The following is a 17,528-nucleotide window of genomic DNA, read 5'->3' on the forward strand; positions in this document are numbered from 1 at the left end:
CGTCATGTCCTCAAATGTTCTAATAAATTGATCAAACAATTTTAGCTGTAATTCTTAATTTTCCTTCATTTCCTTGAGTGATGGTATCACCAAGTAGTCTGAAACAGTTCAAGATTGGAGAACTTTGGTAGATCACACTCAATCCATCTACTATTGCTACAGAAGCATTTTTTTTACAATCTTGAGATACACTGTCAGCCATTAGATTCAGGGTGTTTTTGTCTGGTAATATTTTGCTTACTGATAATTAGTTTTAGTGCTTCATTTTGACAGCCCCTTGGTTCCTCACTACACCTAGAATATGGTATATGTTCTATGCTCTGAAAATGGATTTGAAATACATAGCTGTTTAGTCTCTTCTGTATTTTCCATCGCAGTTTCTCTTCTCAGCTTCAAAGAAGCATCTTAAATTTGTTGTAGATATATGTAAAAACTTTTGATTTTTTGTACGTTTTTGCTAGTTTACTTACATGCTCTAGGCTTTTACTCTTTTATCAATTTTTGATAATTTCCCTGTTTTTCAAATATTCTCAGTCCTCAAGTTTGCTGTTCAGGTTTGCAACATCATAACCTCTTGATTTAAATCTGTCCATAACTGCTTACACCATCCACTCTTGGTTAGCTCTGAATCTTCAGTGGATGTGACGTTGCAAATTTTCAAATATGTCTGTTCACCATAACGCCTTAATTTGAAGTTTACCCTAGTTAACTTTCCCTTCAAAACTATATAATTTGCTTTATTTAAATTTGGCTCAAGTTTCAGATTAAGAATGTTGAATGAAAATTCTAAATTAAGTAATAAATAATATTACCCTTATCAAGAAATCCCTTGCGATAACCGATTTTTCTTGCTTCATTGGATAAATAACCTATTCCCTAGTTGGTGTTTTTGCCTAGAACTCTAGAGTATGCTTGCTGAGTTGATTTGCCTAGTCTATTTTGAAGGAAAATTCTCCAGGATTGTATTTTTATCACCATTGCTACAAGCTTTTTATCCTATCATCAAAGTCATTCATAAATACACATGCAAAATCCTGGAAGATCCCAGTCAGGTCAAGAAGAGTCTAAGAGGCATTAACAGCTGATATTTTGGGCCCAAAATGTTTGCTGTTTATTCCCTTTCATAGATGCTGCCTGACCTGCTGAGTTCCTCCAGCATTTTGTGTTTGTTACTCTGGATTTCCAGCATCTGCAGAATTTCTTGAATTTACAAAAACCATTGTTATAGCAACCATTCAAATCTTCTGTGGTAGCTTTAGTCACATACTGTGATTTTTGTATCTTTTCATTTATTTTGACTGTTTAGCAACTTTCCTAGTTATGCAAACAGCTACCAGTTATAGTTTGATAGATTTAATCAACCACTTTGTGGAAATAGATACACTTTGATGTGGGCTTCAACCAAATATATTGTCAGTTCCTTCCTTTCACAGATGTTGCTCCAGATTTCAGTACCTATAGTCTTTTGTGACAGCATTGATACCAGCTTGTCTACTGATTTAATCATTTCTTTAAAAAAAATCACATTTGTCAGAAATGGGCTACAATTTACAAATGTGCGTTTATGCTCTCTCAGCTTGAGAATTTTTAAAAGTTACTCAATGACTGGTTTTAGTTCTTTGGACGACACCCTTAAGTCTGACTGAGTTTGTGACTTTCTTAGATACAAGGTTGCAGCCTTTGAATTTCTGTTCAGCCTCTCTTATTCATAGACTTTTGGTATTCCTTGTAATTTTGCGATGGATTCTAGGCCAACTGGTCTATTAATCCTTGGTTTCTGCTACTTGCCGTTCTGAACGAAAGCAGTGCAATGACTTGCAGCTGTCTATTCTAAAGGAAATATTCCATTGCACAATGGAAGGAACTTCTGAAGTTATTAAAACAATAGAAAATACTTTTTGGTGAATGTGCAGCAAAAGTGATTAATTTTTTATAAATATGTTGGCACCAGTGTCTGAATATTTTCTAAGTAATACTTGGCTATCTAAATTTCATTTCTTTTCCTACAAATTAAGAATTATGGAAGAACAAATGCCTAGATCCAAAGGGATAATAGTATTACATTTTGATGAAAGTAGGAATGGTATTGAGTCAGAATATGCAGAATAATTATTTTGCAATTTGAGTACCAAAGTGTTTATTTGCTTGTTTTGCTTATATATCACAAGGATTTGTCTGAATTGATTTTCTTCTGCCTTTTTGTACACTCCCTTGTGCAAAGTGTCCAAGCATTTTTCAGAGTGCATGTCATATTTGGGGAAAGCATGAACTCATGATCTCTTCTCCTGTGGCATTGAATATATACTGACTAGTTACATCACAGCCTGATATGAATACACCAACACCCTTGTATTGAAAAGTCTACAAAAAGTAGTCAATATGGTCCAGTCCATCACAGGTAAAGCCCTCCACACCAGTGAGCACAGTTAAGTGGAATGCTGTCACAGGAAAGCAGCATCCATCACAAAAGATCCACACCTTCCAGGCCATGGTCTGTTTTCACTGCTGCCATCATGAAGAAGATACAGGAGCCTGAGGACTTCTCAGGCTCTTGAACCAGACAGGATAACTGCTCAACTTCACTGAATTGTTCCTACAACCTATGAACTCACATTCTTCATCTCATGTTCTCGATATTTATTGCTTATATATTTATTATTATTAATATTTCTTCTATTTGCACAGCTTGGGTTTTTTTTGTACATTTGTTATTTGTCCTGTTGGGTGTGTATTTACTGTGAATGCCTGCAAGAAAACAAATCTCAGAGTTGTATATGGTGACGTGTACTTTGATAATAGATTTACTTTGAATTTTTAGCTTTAGTGAATGAATGCCAAATTATGATAAATGCAGATTAAAAATATTCATGTTTTATTTCAGATTTGAAGGATAAGCTATTAGTAAAAAAGAAAGGAGAGAAAGGACCAAATAGTGCACCATCTCCAACCAGCCCTTCTGCACCTCAACCAACTGTTGAACAAATCAGACAGAATGTTCGCCATTCTCTGAAGGACATATTAGGAAAAAGGTAAAATCTTTGGCATGAAAAAAAAGATTAAGTTGTCCAGCAACCAACAAAGGCGAGAAAGCACTTGGTGTGATGCCATCTCTTGAAACAGAACTCTGCTGTTTAAATTCTGCATGATAGTAGACTAGTAAGCTAAGTTTACTTCAAAAGTCAAAACATTGGAATATGATTATGCCATGTTGGCCCTTGTCCCTGTAATGCCATGTAATTGGCTCTGACTTAAAAGGATACGTTCATTATGTTTACTTTACTTTATTGTCACCAAGCAATTGATACTAGAGCGTACAATCATCACAGTGATATTTGTTTCTGCAATTGTTAATTGTTAATTGATAGCAGTCCTTGTTTTTACTTTTCAGATATCTACCAGTCATATTCATTGCCTTCCACAGTAGTCAAATATCTACTGTTCCTTATTTGTAGAAGTTTTCTCTATCTTTTCCATATCACTTCAGAAAAGCCTGGCTTCAGTTCGTTATGCTAGGCCCTCTAGTCAGAACGTGAGTTTCTTAGAGACAAAAGTTGCAGCCTTAGAATTCCTGTCCAATAAAAATAGTCTTATCTATCCTGTAATCTCCTTTAATATCTTGAAAATTTCTTCAATTCACCATGAATGAAAGTTAAAAAAGACATGGATGCAGGGAATCTGAAATACAAGCAGCAAATACTCAGCAGCTAAGGCAAAACAATGGATAGAAAACCAGATTAACATTTCAGATTGGAAAGAAGATGCAGCAAGGTAGCATAGTGGTTAGCATAATGCTTTACAGCATCAGTGACTATAAGATCACGTTTAATTCCTGTTGCTATCTGTAAGCATTTTGTAGGTAGTCCCCATGATTGTATGGGTTTCCTCTGGGTGCTCCTGTTTACCCCCACATTTGAAAGACATAAGCTGTGGGCCTTTTATGTTGCCGCTGGAAGCATAGTGACACTTGTGGGCTGCCCCCATTATATCCTTGGACTGTGTTGGTTGTTGATGCAGACAATGTATTTCACTATACACTTCGATGTACGTGACAAATAAAGCTAATCTATTGACCTGAAATATTATGTTTCTCTCTTCATAAATGCTGAGTAACTGCAGTATTTTAGTTCACCCATTGGTAGGTGACGGGACAAATTGTTAATTGTTTTATGGGGTTCTTGGGTTTTCAGTAACATTGATTACAAGGAAGTCATGCTGATTAGCTTTTGGATATTGTATCCATTTCTGCCCATCACATCATAATGCTGTAAAGCTTTAGTAAGGGTTTAATGGAACTTGGTTTGAGTAATACTAAGTGTATTTTCCCTAGGGCTGCAAAGCTTAAGGGGATATTTGTAGATATGGTTCAAAATAAATAGAGTAGTGGTTTTCAGCAGCAGATATAGATTTAACATCTAAACCAAGAGAACCACAGTCCATGTAAACTGATCATATTGCTCTAATATGAAATACACTGACAAGTAAGTCTAGTGAAAGCTGATTTAATAATAGCTTTCAGAAGAATTTTTTGAGGACAATGTTGCATATGGTGGAAGAAACTCTAGTATGTTGTTTAATTTTATTTTGTGTCTCTTACTCATGAGCTATATACTGCAACTGATAATAATAACTACTTTTGACTTAAACAAAACAAATTTCACTTTTGTTCAGGCTTTCAGAGTCGGATTTGAAAGTTCCAGAGGAACGTGCAACCAAGGTTGCGGCCAGGATTGAGAGAAAGCTGTTTTCTTTTTATGGGGACACAGATACTAAATACAAAAGCAAGTACAGGAGCTTGATGTTTAATCTCAAAGATCCCAAGAACCAAGTATGTAAATAGTGATGTAAATAATTATTGTATTTTGAAAATACTGATTTATGAACATTTTTTTCAAAGATTATAATGCAATAGAACTTAATTGTTAAAGCTGCTATAGAGATTGGGTAGATGAGAGTTGTCCATGAATCAACTTTGTTGTCAAGCAAAGTGTGAGTCATCGCTATAGTGCTTTACTCAGGCTTTCTCTTGCACAATCCCCCCACCTTGCCCCATGCACCCAATAGGCTGCCCACTGTAAACTGTAGTAGTTGAACTGCAGTGCACAGAATACTCACAGAGTGTTTGGGGTATCTGGAACACTGCGTATGATAGTAGGGGAAGCAGATGCATTATTGGTGTTTAAGCATCTCTTACTTAGGCACATGAATATGCAGGGGATAGAGGGACATGGATACTGTGCAGGCAGAAGGGGTGTCAATGATAATAAATCTGATTCTAAATATGTCGGTGTAGATCATCTGTCAAATTTCATGGAGAAGCTGGCAAGAATAATCATGCTTGACACAGACATTGTACACCAAAGAGCCTATTCCTGTGCTGCACGTTTTCAGTACTCTCGTGTTTGGAGGCAGATCTCTAAGCCATTGTTTTTTTTTACTTTATTTAAGCATATGGGAGCATTGGCCTTGCACTTCTGCAAAACAAAAGCCCTCTGCTAATCTGTTCCTCCTATACCACGGTGACCTCCTGTGATAAAGGTACAAAACAAGACTCAAGAAAATGCAGGCATTTCCTGTACCTTGGGTGGCAGCTGTCAGTGAAAGAAGATGTTGATGATGAGGTTCACCATAGCCCTCAGTAGGCCAGCATAGCATTAGGCAATTAGAGGACCCTCACCATCCGAGATATTCCCGCTACTCGCAACTACCATCAGGGAAGAGGTACAGCTTCTTTCCGTCCTTCATCAGAATTCTGAACAATTCATAAGTTCATGGACATTATCTCATTATTTGCTCTCTTTTTGTACTATTTATTTATATTTTTATATATTCTTATTGTATCTTATCGTCATTTAATTATATATTGCACTGCATTGCTGTTACAAAACAACGCATTTCATGAAGTGTCAGTGATAATAACTCTGATTCAGATCTGATTCTAAATGTGTCTGGTGTAGATCATCAATCAGATTTCATGGAGAAGCTGGCAAGAATAATCCTTTTGCATGTTTCTGGGAATTGGAATATGCACTCAGTGGCAACTTTATTAGATACCTGCTTGTATAGGTGTATCTAATCAGACAATCATGCAGCCATGGTCAAGAGGTTCAGTTATCGTTCAGACCAAACATCGGAATGGAAAACAAGTGTAACCGAAGTGACTAGTGGAAATATTGTTGGTGCTATATGGAGTGGCTTGAGTGTTGCAGAAACTGCTGATCTCTTGGGATTTTCAAGCATAATGGACTCTAGAGTTGACAGGGAATGGTTTGAGAAACATAACTAATCCTGTGAGTGATGGTTCTGTGTGCTAAAATGCCTTGTTAATGAGAGAATCAGAAAGGAATGGTCAGACACATTTCAAGATGACTGGAGGGTGACTAACTTAAATGAAATGCTCAACACGTTGAACCGTGAAGTGAATGGGCTACAGTAGCAGAAGACCACACTGGATTCTACTCCTGTACCTAATAAAGTGGCCACTGAGTGTATAGAGCAGACATGTCAAAAAATTAGAGAGGTACTACCTATTTTCTTCAAGGTCCTCGGTATCCACTGGCAGGATAAGCAAACCAATACCATTGACTAACATTCCCAGCACCAAGGCTCTGAATATGCTCTGCTGGCTCTTCAGACAGGTCATTCATTCACATAAGTCCATAATACATTGGAGCATAATTGGGCCATTCGGCTATTGAATCTACTCCACCATTGGATCCGGGCTGATCCATTTCCTCCTCAGCCCCAATCTCCTGCTACTTCCTCATAAGCTTTCATGCCCTGACTTACCAAGAATCCTTCAACGTCCACCTTAAATACACTCAATGATTTGGCCTCTACAGTCGCCTGTGGCAATGAATTCCACAGATTCACCACCCTCTGACTGAAGAAATTCCTTGAAATGGACGCCCTCTATTCTGATGTTGTGCCCTCTGGTCCAGTATAGGAAACATTCTGTCCACATCCATTCTATCTAGGCCTTTTAACATTCAATAGACTTCACTGAGATCCCCCTCCCCTCATTCTTCTAAATTTCAGCGAGTACATTCCAAGAGCCATCAAATGCTCATACGGTAAGCCTTTCAATCCCAGAATCACTTTTATGAACTTCCTTTGAACCCCCTCCAAAGTCAGCACACCATTTCTTAGATAAGGGGCCCACAGCTTTTCACAGTACTCCAAGTGAGGTCTCACTGGTGCCTTATAAAGCCTCAGCATTACATTCTTGCTTTTGTATTATAGTCCTCTTGAAATGAATGCTATCATTGCATTTGCCTTCCTCACCACTGACTCAACCTGCAACTTAACTGTTAGGGAATCCTTGGCATCTGAAATTTTTGAATTTTCTCCCCATTCAGAAAATAGTTTATGCTGTTATTCCTTCTATCAAAGTGTATGACCATACATTGCCCCACACTATATTCAATCTGCCACTGCTTTGCCCATTCTCCTAATCTGCCCAGATCCCACTTTTTACCTCTCCACCTATCTTCCTATTGTCCACAAACTTGGCCACAAAGCCATCAATTCTGTTATCCAAGTCATTGGCATACAACGTAAAAAGAAGCGGTCCCAATACTGACCTGTGTGGAGCACCACTAGTCATCAGCAGCCAATCAGAAAAGGCTCCCTTTATTCCCACTCTTTGCTTCCTGTCAAGAGCTAATGCTCTATGCATGCTGGTATCTTTCCTGTAGTACCACCGCTTCTTATCTTGCTAAGTACCCACATGTGTGGCATCTTGTCAAAGGCCTTCGGAACATCCAAGTACACAATATCCACTGATTCTTCTTTGTCTATACTGCTTGTTATTTCCTTAAAGAATTACAACAAATCTGTCTGGGTCCCACTTAAGGAAACCAAAATGACTTTGACCCACTTTATCATGCGCCTCCAAGTATCCCAAAACCTCATCCTTAACAATACCCTCCAACATCTATATTTTTTTCCTTTCTTCTGCCTCTGGTCTTGAAGAGTGGAGTGACATTTGCATTTTTCCAGTCCTGGAACCATGCAAGAATCTAATGATTCTTGAAAGATCACTAATACTTCCACAATTTCTTTAGCTCCTTGGCTGTTGTCCATCTAGTCCAGGTGATCTTTCAGCTTCCCAAACACTTTCCCCCCAGTAATAGCAACTACATTCACTCTGTCCCGACACTCTTGAAAATCCAGCATACTGCTAGTGTCTTCCACAGTGCAGGCTAATGCAAAATATTTAGATTGGTTGACATTTCCTTGTCCCCCAATCCTACCACTCCAGTGTTACTTTCTAGAGGTATGAATCCTACTCTTACCTCTCTTTCACTCTTTATATTTCTGAAAAAGCATTTTGTATCCTCTTTGATATTATTGGCTAGCTTACTTTCATATTTCATCACTTTTCTCCTTGTGGCTTTTTTAGTTGTTTTTTAAAAGCTTCTCAATCCTAACCCTCCCCAACAGTTCTAGAAAATTGCCCGCAATTTCCGCAAAGGATATTCGGCCCCCTCAGGTTCAGGTGTAACCTGTCCCTTTTGTGCAGGCCATACTTTCCCCAGAAGAGATCCAAATGATCCAAAAATCTGAAACTTTGCCCTTGCACCAGTTTCTCAACCACATTCAAAATCATGCTATTCTTACCTTCAATGGCACATGGCACAGGCTGCAAACTACAGGTTACTATCCTGAATACCCTGCTTTTCAGCTTTCTTCCTAGCTTCCTGAATTCTCTCTTCAGGACCTCCTTTTTCCAACCTCTGTCATTTATGCCAATACTTCTGGCTGCTCCCCCTCCCTCTTTAGAATGCTGTGTTCATGATTGAGATGTCCCTAACCCAAGACATCTGGGATGCAACATACATCAATGTCTCTAGCACTTCTGCTAAATCTCTTCAGGACCTCCTTTTTCCAACCTCTGTCATTTATGCCAATACTTCTGGCTGCTCCCCCTCCCTCTTTAGAATGCTGTGTTCATGATTGAGATGTCCCTAACCCAAGACACCTGGGATGCAACATACATCAATGTCTCTAGCACTTCTGCTAAATCTCATGTCTACTCCTCTAACTATGGAATTCCCTATCACTACTGCGGTCATTTTCTCTCCCCTTCATTTCTGAGACACAGCTTCTCGATCTCTGAGGCTTCCCCTGGTAGGTCCACCCTCCCCCCACCTCCCTACAGTATCCAAGTGGTATGCTTATTATTAAGGGGAATGACTACAGGAGTACTCTGTAATGTAGTGGTCACCAACCTTTTTAAGCCCAAGATCCCCTACCTCGGCCTTAGTAAAAGGCAAGATTGACCCCAGATCAATTATTTACACGCATGCGCACCGGTGCAGAAAAGACCAGAAGTAAAACCCTGCAACCTGGAAGTAGAAGTAGAAATAACCAGGGGTACCCACCCCTTTTTTGCATGGCGGACCGGTTTAATATTGACAATATTCTTGCGGACTGGCTGACGGGGGGGGGTGTTAAACACAATGGGAATACAGCGATACTCGAAGCGGGTTCCTTATGTCCAGTCTATTCCGCAATTTAGTTTTCATGGCTCTCAGCACTTAGCTTCTGTCCTGTGCTGCTCACGTTTTTTCTGCTGAAAAAACTCAACGTGTTTGTCTTTAAGTGCAGGGTGCTTGGACTCAGGGTACTGAAGCAGTTTTGAGGGTCTCATTGCCTCATTAGACAGCCTCTGGGTCCAAGCTCCAGCCTCCCGCACACCCGCCGCCAGACGCCTTGGCCAGGTGCGGTTGGTCGTGGGTGGGGTGAGAGAGCAAGGTCAGGGCCAGAGGTCCCCATGCCAGGGCCACGGCGGTCGCAGTCCAGAGAGAGCGAGCGACTGAGTGAGGAGCGCAACAGGGCACACGCCCGCCCCCCTTGTTGGATCTATCGGCCGACAAAAGTTTGTTTCAGTAGATCGCAGCAAGGTAGCTGCTCCGATACTTACGGAACCCTGAGCCCGAATTAGGTCGTCTGCGAATATTTTAGCACCGGATTGCCCACAAACATTCGGTGTGTTAAATAGGTTTAGAGGCAACGCTCCAGGTCAGTAGCGACGGCACTTCCCGCTGGCCGCCTGAGCCCAACCAGTGATCCTTGGCGTGAGGGTGTTACCGTGGTTAGGCAACTGATGACCTCGTGTGGGTTCAAGTTTAACAGTGGGCTGACGGAATGAGGAAAGGTGCAGCTGACTCATATCGTTTCCTCATGGCCCGGTGGTTGGGGACCACTGAAGTACAGTGTGCAGTCTGGGGGGATTACACGCATGCGCACTGGGCAGAAAGAATGGAACTAAACCCTGCAACCCGGAAACAAGTCTCTCAACAGTATTTGTGTATTTATTTTTCATTTTTTTTTGGGATCTACTGGGAAAGTCTTAAAGATCGACTAGTTGATCGTGATCAACGGGTTGGCGACCACTGCTGTAATGGCTGCCCATTTTCTTTCCATCACTTGACAGTGGTAGTCACTTAGGACCCTGCCTCCTGCAAATCAGGGGTGACCACCTCCCTGTAGCTCTTATCTGTCACCTCCTTAGTTTCACATATGTTACCAAACTCCAAAAGCTAACTTTCTGTGCTAAGGAAAATTAGAAAACTCTGGAAGAACTGAAGTCAGGCAGCAACTGTGGAAGGAGTGATAGTCAATGTTTCTATCCCAAGCTTTGTCTGAGGAAGGTGGAAGTAGATGCTTTGGAACGTCTTGGCCTATCACAGCCCAGAAAGAGGAAGAAGCATTTGTGAATTTGAGTCCACGTGTTAGAGTACATGGAAATACTGTGTAAACAGTGGAGAGAGCATCCCATTTCCGCAACCTGCTTGTTCTGTCAACTGTACTGTGCCTCAGCTTAAGCCTGCAGAATTGGAGATGAAGCAAGTGATCTTGGATCCTAAGGAAGTGCTTGAGAAGAGATCATGTGTGTCTTGACTATGAAAATGGACAGCATTTGCAGAATACTTTTTCACCAACTGCAGCAGACACTGAGCCACAGCATTATCAACATGAGCATGAAGTTGTGGGTTCAGCAACCAACAGAAAGTGTTGTACTTTCGAAAAGGCCAACTTTGTGAACTCAAGATAATCAGAGGCTCTATCTTCTTTCAGTTGGACTTAAAAGGTCCCTCGGCAATATTAATGCTGAAGGGTTAGGAATGGTTATTTATTGTGTTCTGGTCATTTATTCACTCAGCCACAGGCAATAATTTTGTTGTTATCACATTTATGTTGTTCAAGCTTGCTACATGTGCTGTGTGTTAGCTGCTGTGTCTCTTGTATTACTATAGTGGCTACTGTTCAGAAGTACTGAATGGGCTATAAAGCACTTATGTGTGATTTTCTGAAAGGCACTGATTTAATCAAAGACTCTCTGTGCTTCTTTACTCTTTTTTTTCTTCCCAATCTCTATTCAGATGTTAAATCTATTTTATGTTATTGTTAGATTTTGTTATTTAATATCCAGTTGAAATGACTAGTAACTATTTTCTGAAAGTATGCAACAAAGTTTTCAAACACTAAGTTTAATGTACTTGGAGTGGCTTTTAACATTCTCATACTAGATGTGAATTTGCTTCCTAAATTGCTCACTTGTCCGAAATAAAGGAATATTTTACTTAATTGAATCCAAGCTTGTCTACTCCCTCATGTTGAAGGCTCTTTACAAAAGATTATGGAAGGTTAAATTGAAGACACTGGCTTCATAAAGATATCTCACTGGTGCATTGTTCATACAACAGTGCAAGATTACTGCAGGTCCATATGGTTCAGAAAGATGGGCATAATTAAAGTTTTATGTGCATGTTGAGTATTTTTCAAAAGACTGTTCCCTGATTTGATTCTTAATGTCCATATACAGTCGGCCCTCCTTATCCGCAGATTCCGCATGCGCGGATTCAACCAACTGCGGATCGGGAAAACCCGGAAGTTCTCTCTCCAGCACTCGTTGTTTGAGCATGTACGGACTACTTTTTCTTGTCATTATTCCCTAAACAATACAGTATAATAACTATTTACATGGTATTTACATTGTATTAGGTATTATAAGTAATCTAGAAATGACTTAAAAGTACAGGCAGTCCCTAGATTATGAATGAGTTCCATTCCTGAGTCGGTCTTTAAGTTGAATTTGAAGTCGGAACAGGTACATCCGGTAATATTTAGTGTCAGTTAGTCAAATGTTTTTCTTAGTATATAGTACATATTTTACCTTTGTATGCATACAAAACACTTAAGTAACATACGTATTTCAATAATTAAACCACTGCATTGCTTAGTAATAATTGTAGCTTTCATTGGGGCAGGGCCTTTCACATGCTCCATTAAAATTTTTCCAGTCGTTGACCGACTGTAGCCTAACGCTTTTCCAATGACCGATGGTGTTTCACCTGTTTCCGATCGCTTTATTACTTACACCTTATTTTCAGTCGTGATCATGATTATTTTCATGAACAGTAATGCTGAAGATTCAGAGCTGCGCTGCCAGGTCCTAATGTCCACCACACTGAGACATGTTAAATAAAGTCCGGGGTTGCAGGAGGGTGTGATTGGCAACTAAATATTCCTTGATTTTGTTGCTTCAGGTTTGATAGAATCGGAGGGACAAGAGGGGGAGGTGTTGCGTTGCTTGTCAGAGAAAATATTACAGCGGTGCTCTGGCAGGATAGATTAGAGGGCTCGTTTAGGGAGGCTATTTGGGTAGAATTGAGGAATGGGAAAGGTGTAGTAACACTTATAGGGGTGTATTATAGACCACCTAATGGGGAGCGAGAATTGGAGGAGCAAATTTGCAAAGAGATAGCGATATTTGTAGTAAGTACAGGGTTGTGATTGTGGGAGATTTTAATTTTCCACATATAGACTGGGAGGCCCATACTGTAAAAGGGATGGATGGTTTGGAGTTTGTAAAATGGGTAAAGGTTAGTTTTTTGCAGCAATACATAGAGGTACCAACTAGAGAAGGGGCAGTGTTGGATCTTCTGTTAGGGAATGAAATAGGTCAGGTGACGGAGGTATGTGTTGGGGAGCACTTCAGATCCAGTGACAATGCCATTAGTTTCAGTATAATTATGGAGAAGGATAGGACTGGACCCAGGGTTGAGATTTTTGATTGGAGAAAGGCTAACTTTGAGGAGATGCGAAAGGATTTAGAAGGAGTGGATTGGGACAGTTTATTTTATGGGAAGGATGTAATAGAGAAATGAAGGTCATTTAAAGGTGAAATTTTGAGGGTACAGAATCTTTATGTTGAAAGGAAAGGTTAAACATTTGACAGAGCCATGGTTTTCAAGGGATATTGGAAACTTGATTAGGAAAAAGAGAGATATCTACAATAAGTATAGGCAGCATGGAGTAAATGAGGTGCTCGAGGAATATACAGAATGTAAGAAGAATCTTAAGAAAGAAATTAGAAAAGCTAAAAGAAGATACGAGGTTGCTTTGGCAAGTAAGGTGAAAATAAATCCGAAGGGTTTCAAAATTTACATTAATAGTAAAAGGATAGTGAGGGATAAAATTGATCCCTTAGAGAATCAGAGTGGACAGCTATGTGTGGAGCCAAAAGAGATGGGGGAGATTTTGAACAATTTCTTTTCTTCGGTATTCACTAAGGAGAAGGATATTGAATTGTGTAAGGTAAGGGAAACAAGTAGGGAAGTTATGGAAACTGTGATGATTAAAGAGGAAGAAGTACTGGAGCTTTTAAGGAATATAAAAGTGAATTAATCTCCAGATCCTGACTGGATATTCCCTAGGACCTTGAGGGAAGTTTGTGTAGAAATAGCAGGGGCTCTGACAGAAATATTTCAAATGTCATTAGAAACGGGGATAGTACCGGAGGATTGACGTATTGCTGATGTGGTTCCATTGTTTAAAAAGGGTTCTAAGAGTAAACCTAGCAATTATAGGCCTGTCAGTATGACGTCAGTGGTGGGTAAATTAATGGAAAGTATTCTTAGAGATGGTATATATAATTATCTGGATAGACAGGATCTGATTAGGAACAGTCAACATGGATTTATGCGTGGAAGGTCATGTTTGACAAATCTTATTGAATTTTTTGAAGAGTTTATGAGGAAAGTTGATGAGGGTGAAGCAGTGGATGTTATCTATATGGACTTCAGTAAGACCTTTGACAAGGTTCCACATGGAAGGTTAGTGAGGAAGGTTCAATCGTTAGGTATTAATATTGAAGTAGTAAAATGGATTCAACAGTGGCTGGATGGGAGATGCCAGAGAGTAGTGGTGGATAACTGTTTGTCAGGTTGGAGGCCAGTGACTAGTGGTGTGCCTCAGGGATCTGTATTGGGTTCAATGTTGTTTGTCATATACATTAATGATCTGGATGATGGGGTGGTAAATTGGATTAGTAAGTATGCAGATGATACTAAGGTAGGTGGCGTTGTGGATAATGAAGTAGGTTTTCAAAGCTTGCAGAGAGATTTAGGCCAGTTAGAAGAGTGGGCTGAATGATAGCAGATGGAGTTTAATGCTGATAAGTGTGAGGTGCTACAATTTGGTAGGAATAATTCAAATAGGACATACATGGTAAATGCTAGGGCATTGAAGAATGCAGTAGAACAGAGTGATCTTGGAATAATGGTGCATAGTTCCCAGAAGGTGGAATCTCATGTGGATAGGGTGGTGAAGAAATCTTTTGGTATGCTGGCCTTTATAGGTCAGAGCATTGAGTATAGGAGTTGGGATATAATGTTAAAATTGTACAAGGCATTGATAAGGCTGAATTTGGAGTATTGTGTACAGCTCTGGTCACCAAATTATAGGAAAGATGTCAACAAAATAGAGAGAGTACAGAGAAGATTTACTAGAATGTTACCTGGGTTTCAGCACCTAAGTTACAGGGAAAAGTTGAATAAGTTAGGTCTTTATTCTTTGGAGTGTAGAAGGTTGAGGGGGGACTTGATAGAGGTATTTAAATTTATGAGGGGGATAGATAAAGTTGACGTGGATAGGCTTTTTCCATTGAGAGTAGGGGAGATTCAAACAAGAGGACATGAGTTGAGAGTTAGGGGACAAAAGTTTAGGGGTAACACAAGGGGGAGTTTTTTTACTCAGAGAGTGGCAGCTGTGTGGAACTAGCTTCCCATAGGAGTGGTAGAGGCAGGTTTGGTATTGTCATTTAAAGTAAAATTGGATAGGTATATGGACAGGAAAGGAATGGAGGGTTATGGGCTGAGTGCGGGTCAGTGGGACTAGGTGAGAGTAAGCGTTTGGCACGGACTAGAAGGGCCGAGGTGGCCTGTTTTCCTGCTGTAATTGTTATCTGGTGATATGCTTCCGCTCAGTCCTAAAGACCACTGCACTGGGACAGGTTAAATAAGGGAATGAGCATCCACATTGTTTGGTATCCGTGGGGGGGTCCAGGAACCAATTCCCGTGGATAAGGAGGGCCGACTGTACTGGTACTTGGTAATTTGTGAAGCAGACTTGATGGGCTGAATGGCTTAGTACTGGTCTACTTGCAAGATGCGGTTTTGTACTAAATTAAAAGTGGTGTGGGATAGCTTTCTGAGATGGAAAGTTTTCACACTATGAGATCAATAGGTTTGAAATTTGGATTAAAACCAATTTTCTGAGATGTTATCTTTGGCATAAATATATACTTTTGTGAGATGGAAGTGCTAACATAACTGTACTCTGGAAACATTCTGACTTTGCTTTCAGGAGAATTGAAAATCTAGCATTTAGTTCATTTTATTCCCAGTGATGAAATAAATGTGCTCTAATTCTAAAATTCTTGCTACCATGGCTAAGCCTTCATCTGTTCTGCTTTATATAAGGATACAACTCCTTTCTTTGGGTATGTTGGCACTGGGAGCCTGACAACTTCTCTCAGACAGTTTTGGTCCGACGCAAAATGAAGCAAGCGACAAATTTATTTATTTATTTTTAGAGATACAGCACAGATCAGGCCCTCTGGTCCATTGAGCAGCACCACCCAACAACCCATTTTTAACATTAGATGAATCACAGTACAATTTACAATGACCAAATAACATACTAACCTGTACTACTTTGGACAGTGGGAGGAAACCGTCATGGTCACAGCAAAAAAAACATGCATCTCCTCACTGATGGTGCTGGAATTGAACTCTGAACCCTGGAACGTACCAAGCTGTAATAGTGTCATGCTAACTAGGTTCCTCTTCTCTGTCATGTTGTTTTGATGATGCCATTTTATAAGCTTTTTTTACTTGATCCTGTGGATTTCCCTGCTGAATTATTAAGAGGAACCTTGACTTTACTTTCATTTCCAACAGTTTGTATTCAGTCCCCTTTTCTTTCTTGTCCTCACCTTGTTAAATGAAGCTCTATGTAATCTGTCAGGAAAGTACCTGATTTCCTGATTAGGAGTGTTAAAGCTTTTCAGACTCAACACTGTATTTACTAATTTCAGAAAATGAACATTTACAGCATATTTATCAGATTTCCAGTACTTAGTAATTCCAGTTAATTATTTTATATATTCACCTCATCTAGGCTTTTGATACTGGACAATATTCTGATTCCCTCACCTCAAGTCTGAACAGATTGCACAACCTACAGACTAATTTTCAAGGACTCTACCACTCATGTTCACAGTATTATTTATTTTTTGTATTTATTATTGCTTTTTGTATTTGCACATACTGTCTTTTTGCACGTTAGTTGTTAGTCAGTAAATGTGCGGAGTTTTTCATTGATTCTATTGTGCTTCTTTGACCTACTGTGAATGCCTTCAAGAAAATGAATCTCAGGATAGTATATGGTGACATATATATACACTTTGATAATAAATTTACTTTGAACTTTGAACTCTTTTCCCTCCTCTCCTTTCCCCATTCACCTTGCCTTGCTTCTTAAGACCACAATTTCCAATTCTGACTAAAGGTCATTAATCTGAAATGTGAATTTAAACATTTGTTTACAGTTGTTGTTTTTATATTTTCAACATACTATCTTTATTTTAGCCTTTTGCTTATTAACTTAAGTAACTGTCTTGCATTACCAGTTAATTTTCAGTAAATACCAAAGAATATTAAAATTAGAGGTTTTTATACCTTTGCAAGGTATTTGTTTTTTTCATTCATTGTGCCTAATCAATACTTAAATACTTTAAGTCAGATTGTGGTACTGGTTCTGTTGCTTTGATTTGACAAATTAATTTCTTTGATTGTTAGTGGGTCTTAACCCCCATATCCAACAGCTCTGTGAGAATACTTTAACCAGAAACACTGCACTAGTTTAAGAAGGTTACTTGTCATCAACTCTCAAGGGTAATCAAGAATACACAATAAATTTGAGTCTTGTCAGTGACACTGTCCTTCTGAAAAATGAACTGAAAAAAATCTTTAATGAAGACACCCTGAAGATTGAAGTATTTCTATTATTTATAGTTTATTAATCAAATAGCATTAAAAAGATGACATTTCAGTAAAAGTGATAACCTTATCTGGTGATGTGGAAATTCCAGTGGTTCAGTATTACTTTATCAGTTAACGGTTGCCACAGTTCCTTCCCTCTCACCAAGGTCCCAAGTTACTCTGCTCCCTTTTCCA

General features: G+C 39.3%; 1 protein-coding gene across 7 annotated transcripts in view; it reads left to right on the forward strand.

Moving 5' to 3' along the window:
- The window catches only part of phf3 (PHD finger protein 3), a 148,574-nt gene that overhangs the window by 71,811 nt on the left and 59,235 nt on the right, over window positions 1-17,528 (forward strand). For all 7 annotated transcript variants that reach the window (XM_059982279.1, XM_059982280.1, XM_059982281.1 and 4 more), the window contains 2 exons: window positions 2,882-3,029; window positions 4,669-4,825. In XM_059982279.1, the coding sequence (XP_059838262.1) occupies window positions 2,882-3,029; window positions 4,669-4,825 (305 nt within the window). The remainder of the gene's footprint in view (window positions 1-2,881; window positions 3,030-4,668; window positions 4,826-17,528) is intronic.

This window comes from Hypanus sabinus, chromosome 10, assembly GCF_030144855.1.
Source record: "Hypanus sabinus isolate sHypSab1 chromosome 10, sHypSab1.hap1, whole genome shotgun sequence".
NCBI lineage: Eukaryota > Metazoa > Chordata > Chondrichthyes > Myliobatiformes > Dasyatidae > Hypanus > Hypanus sabinus.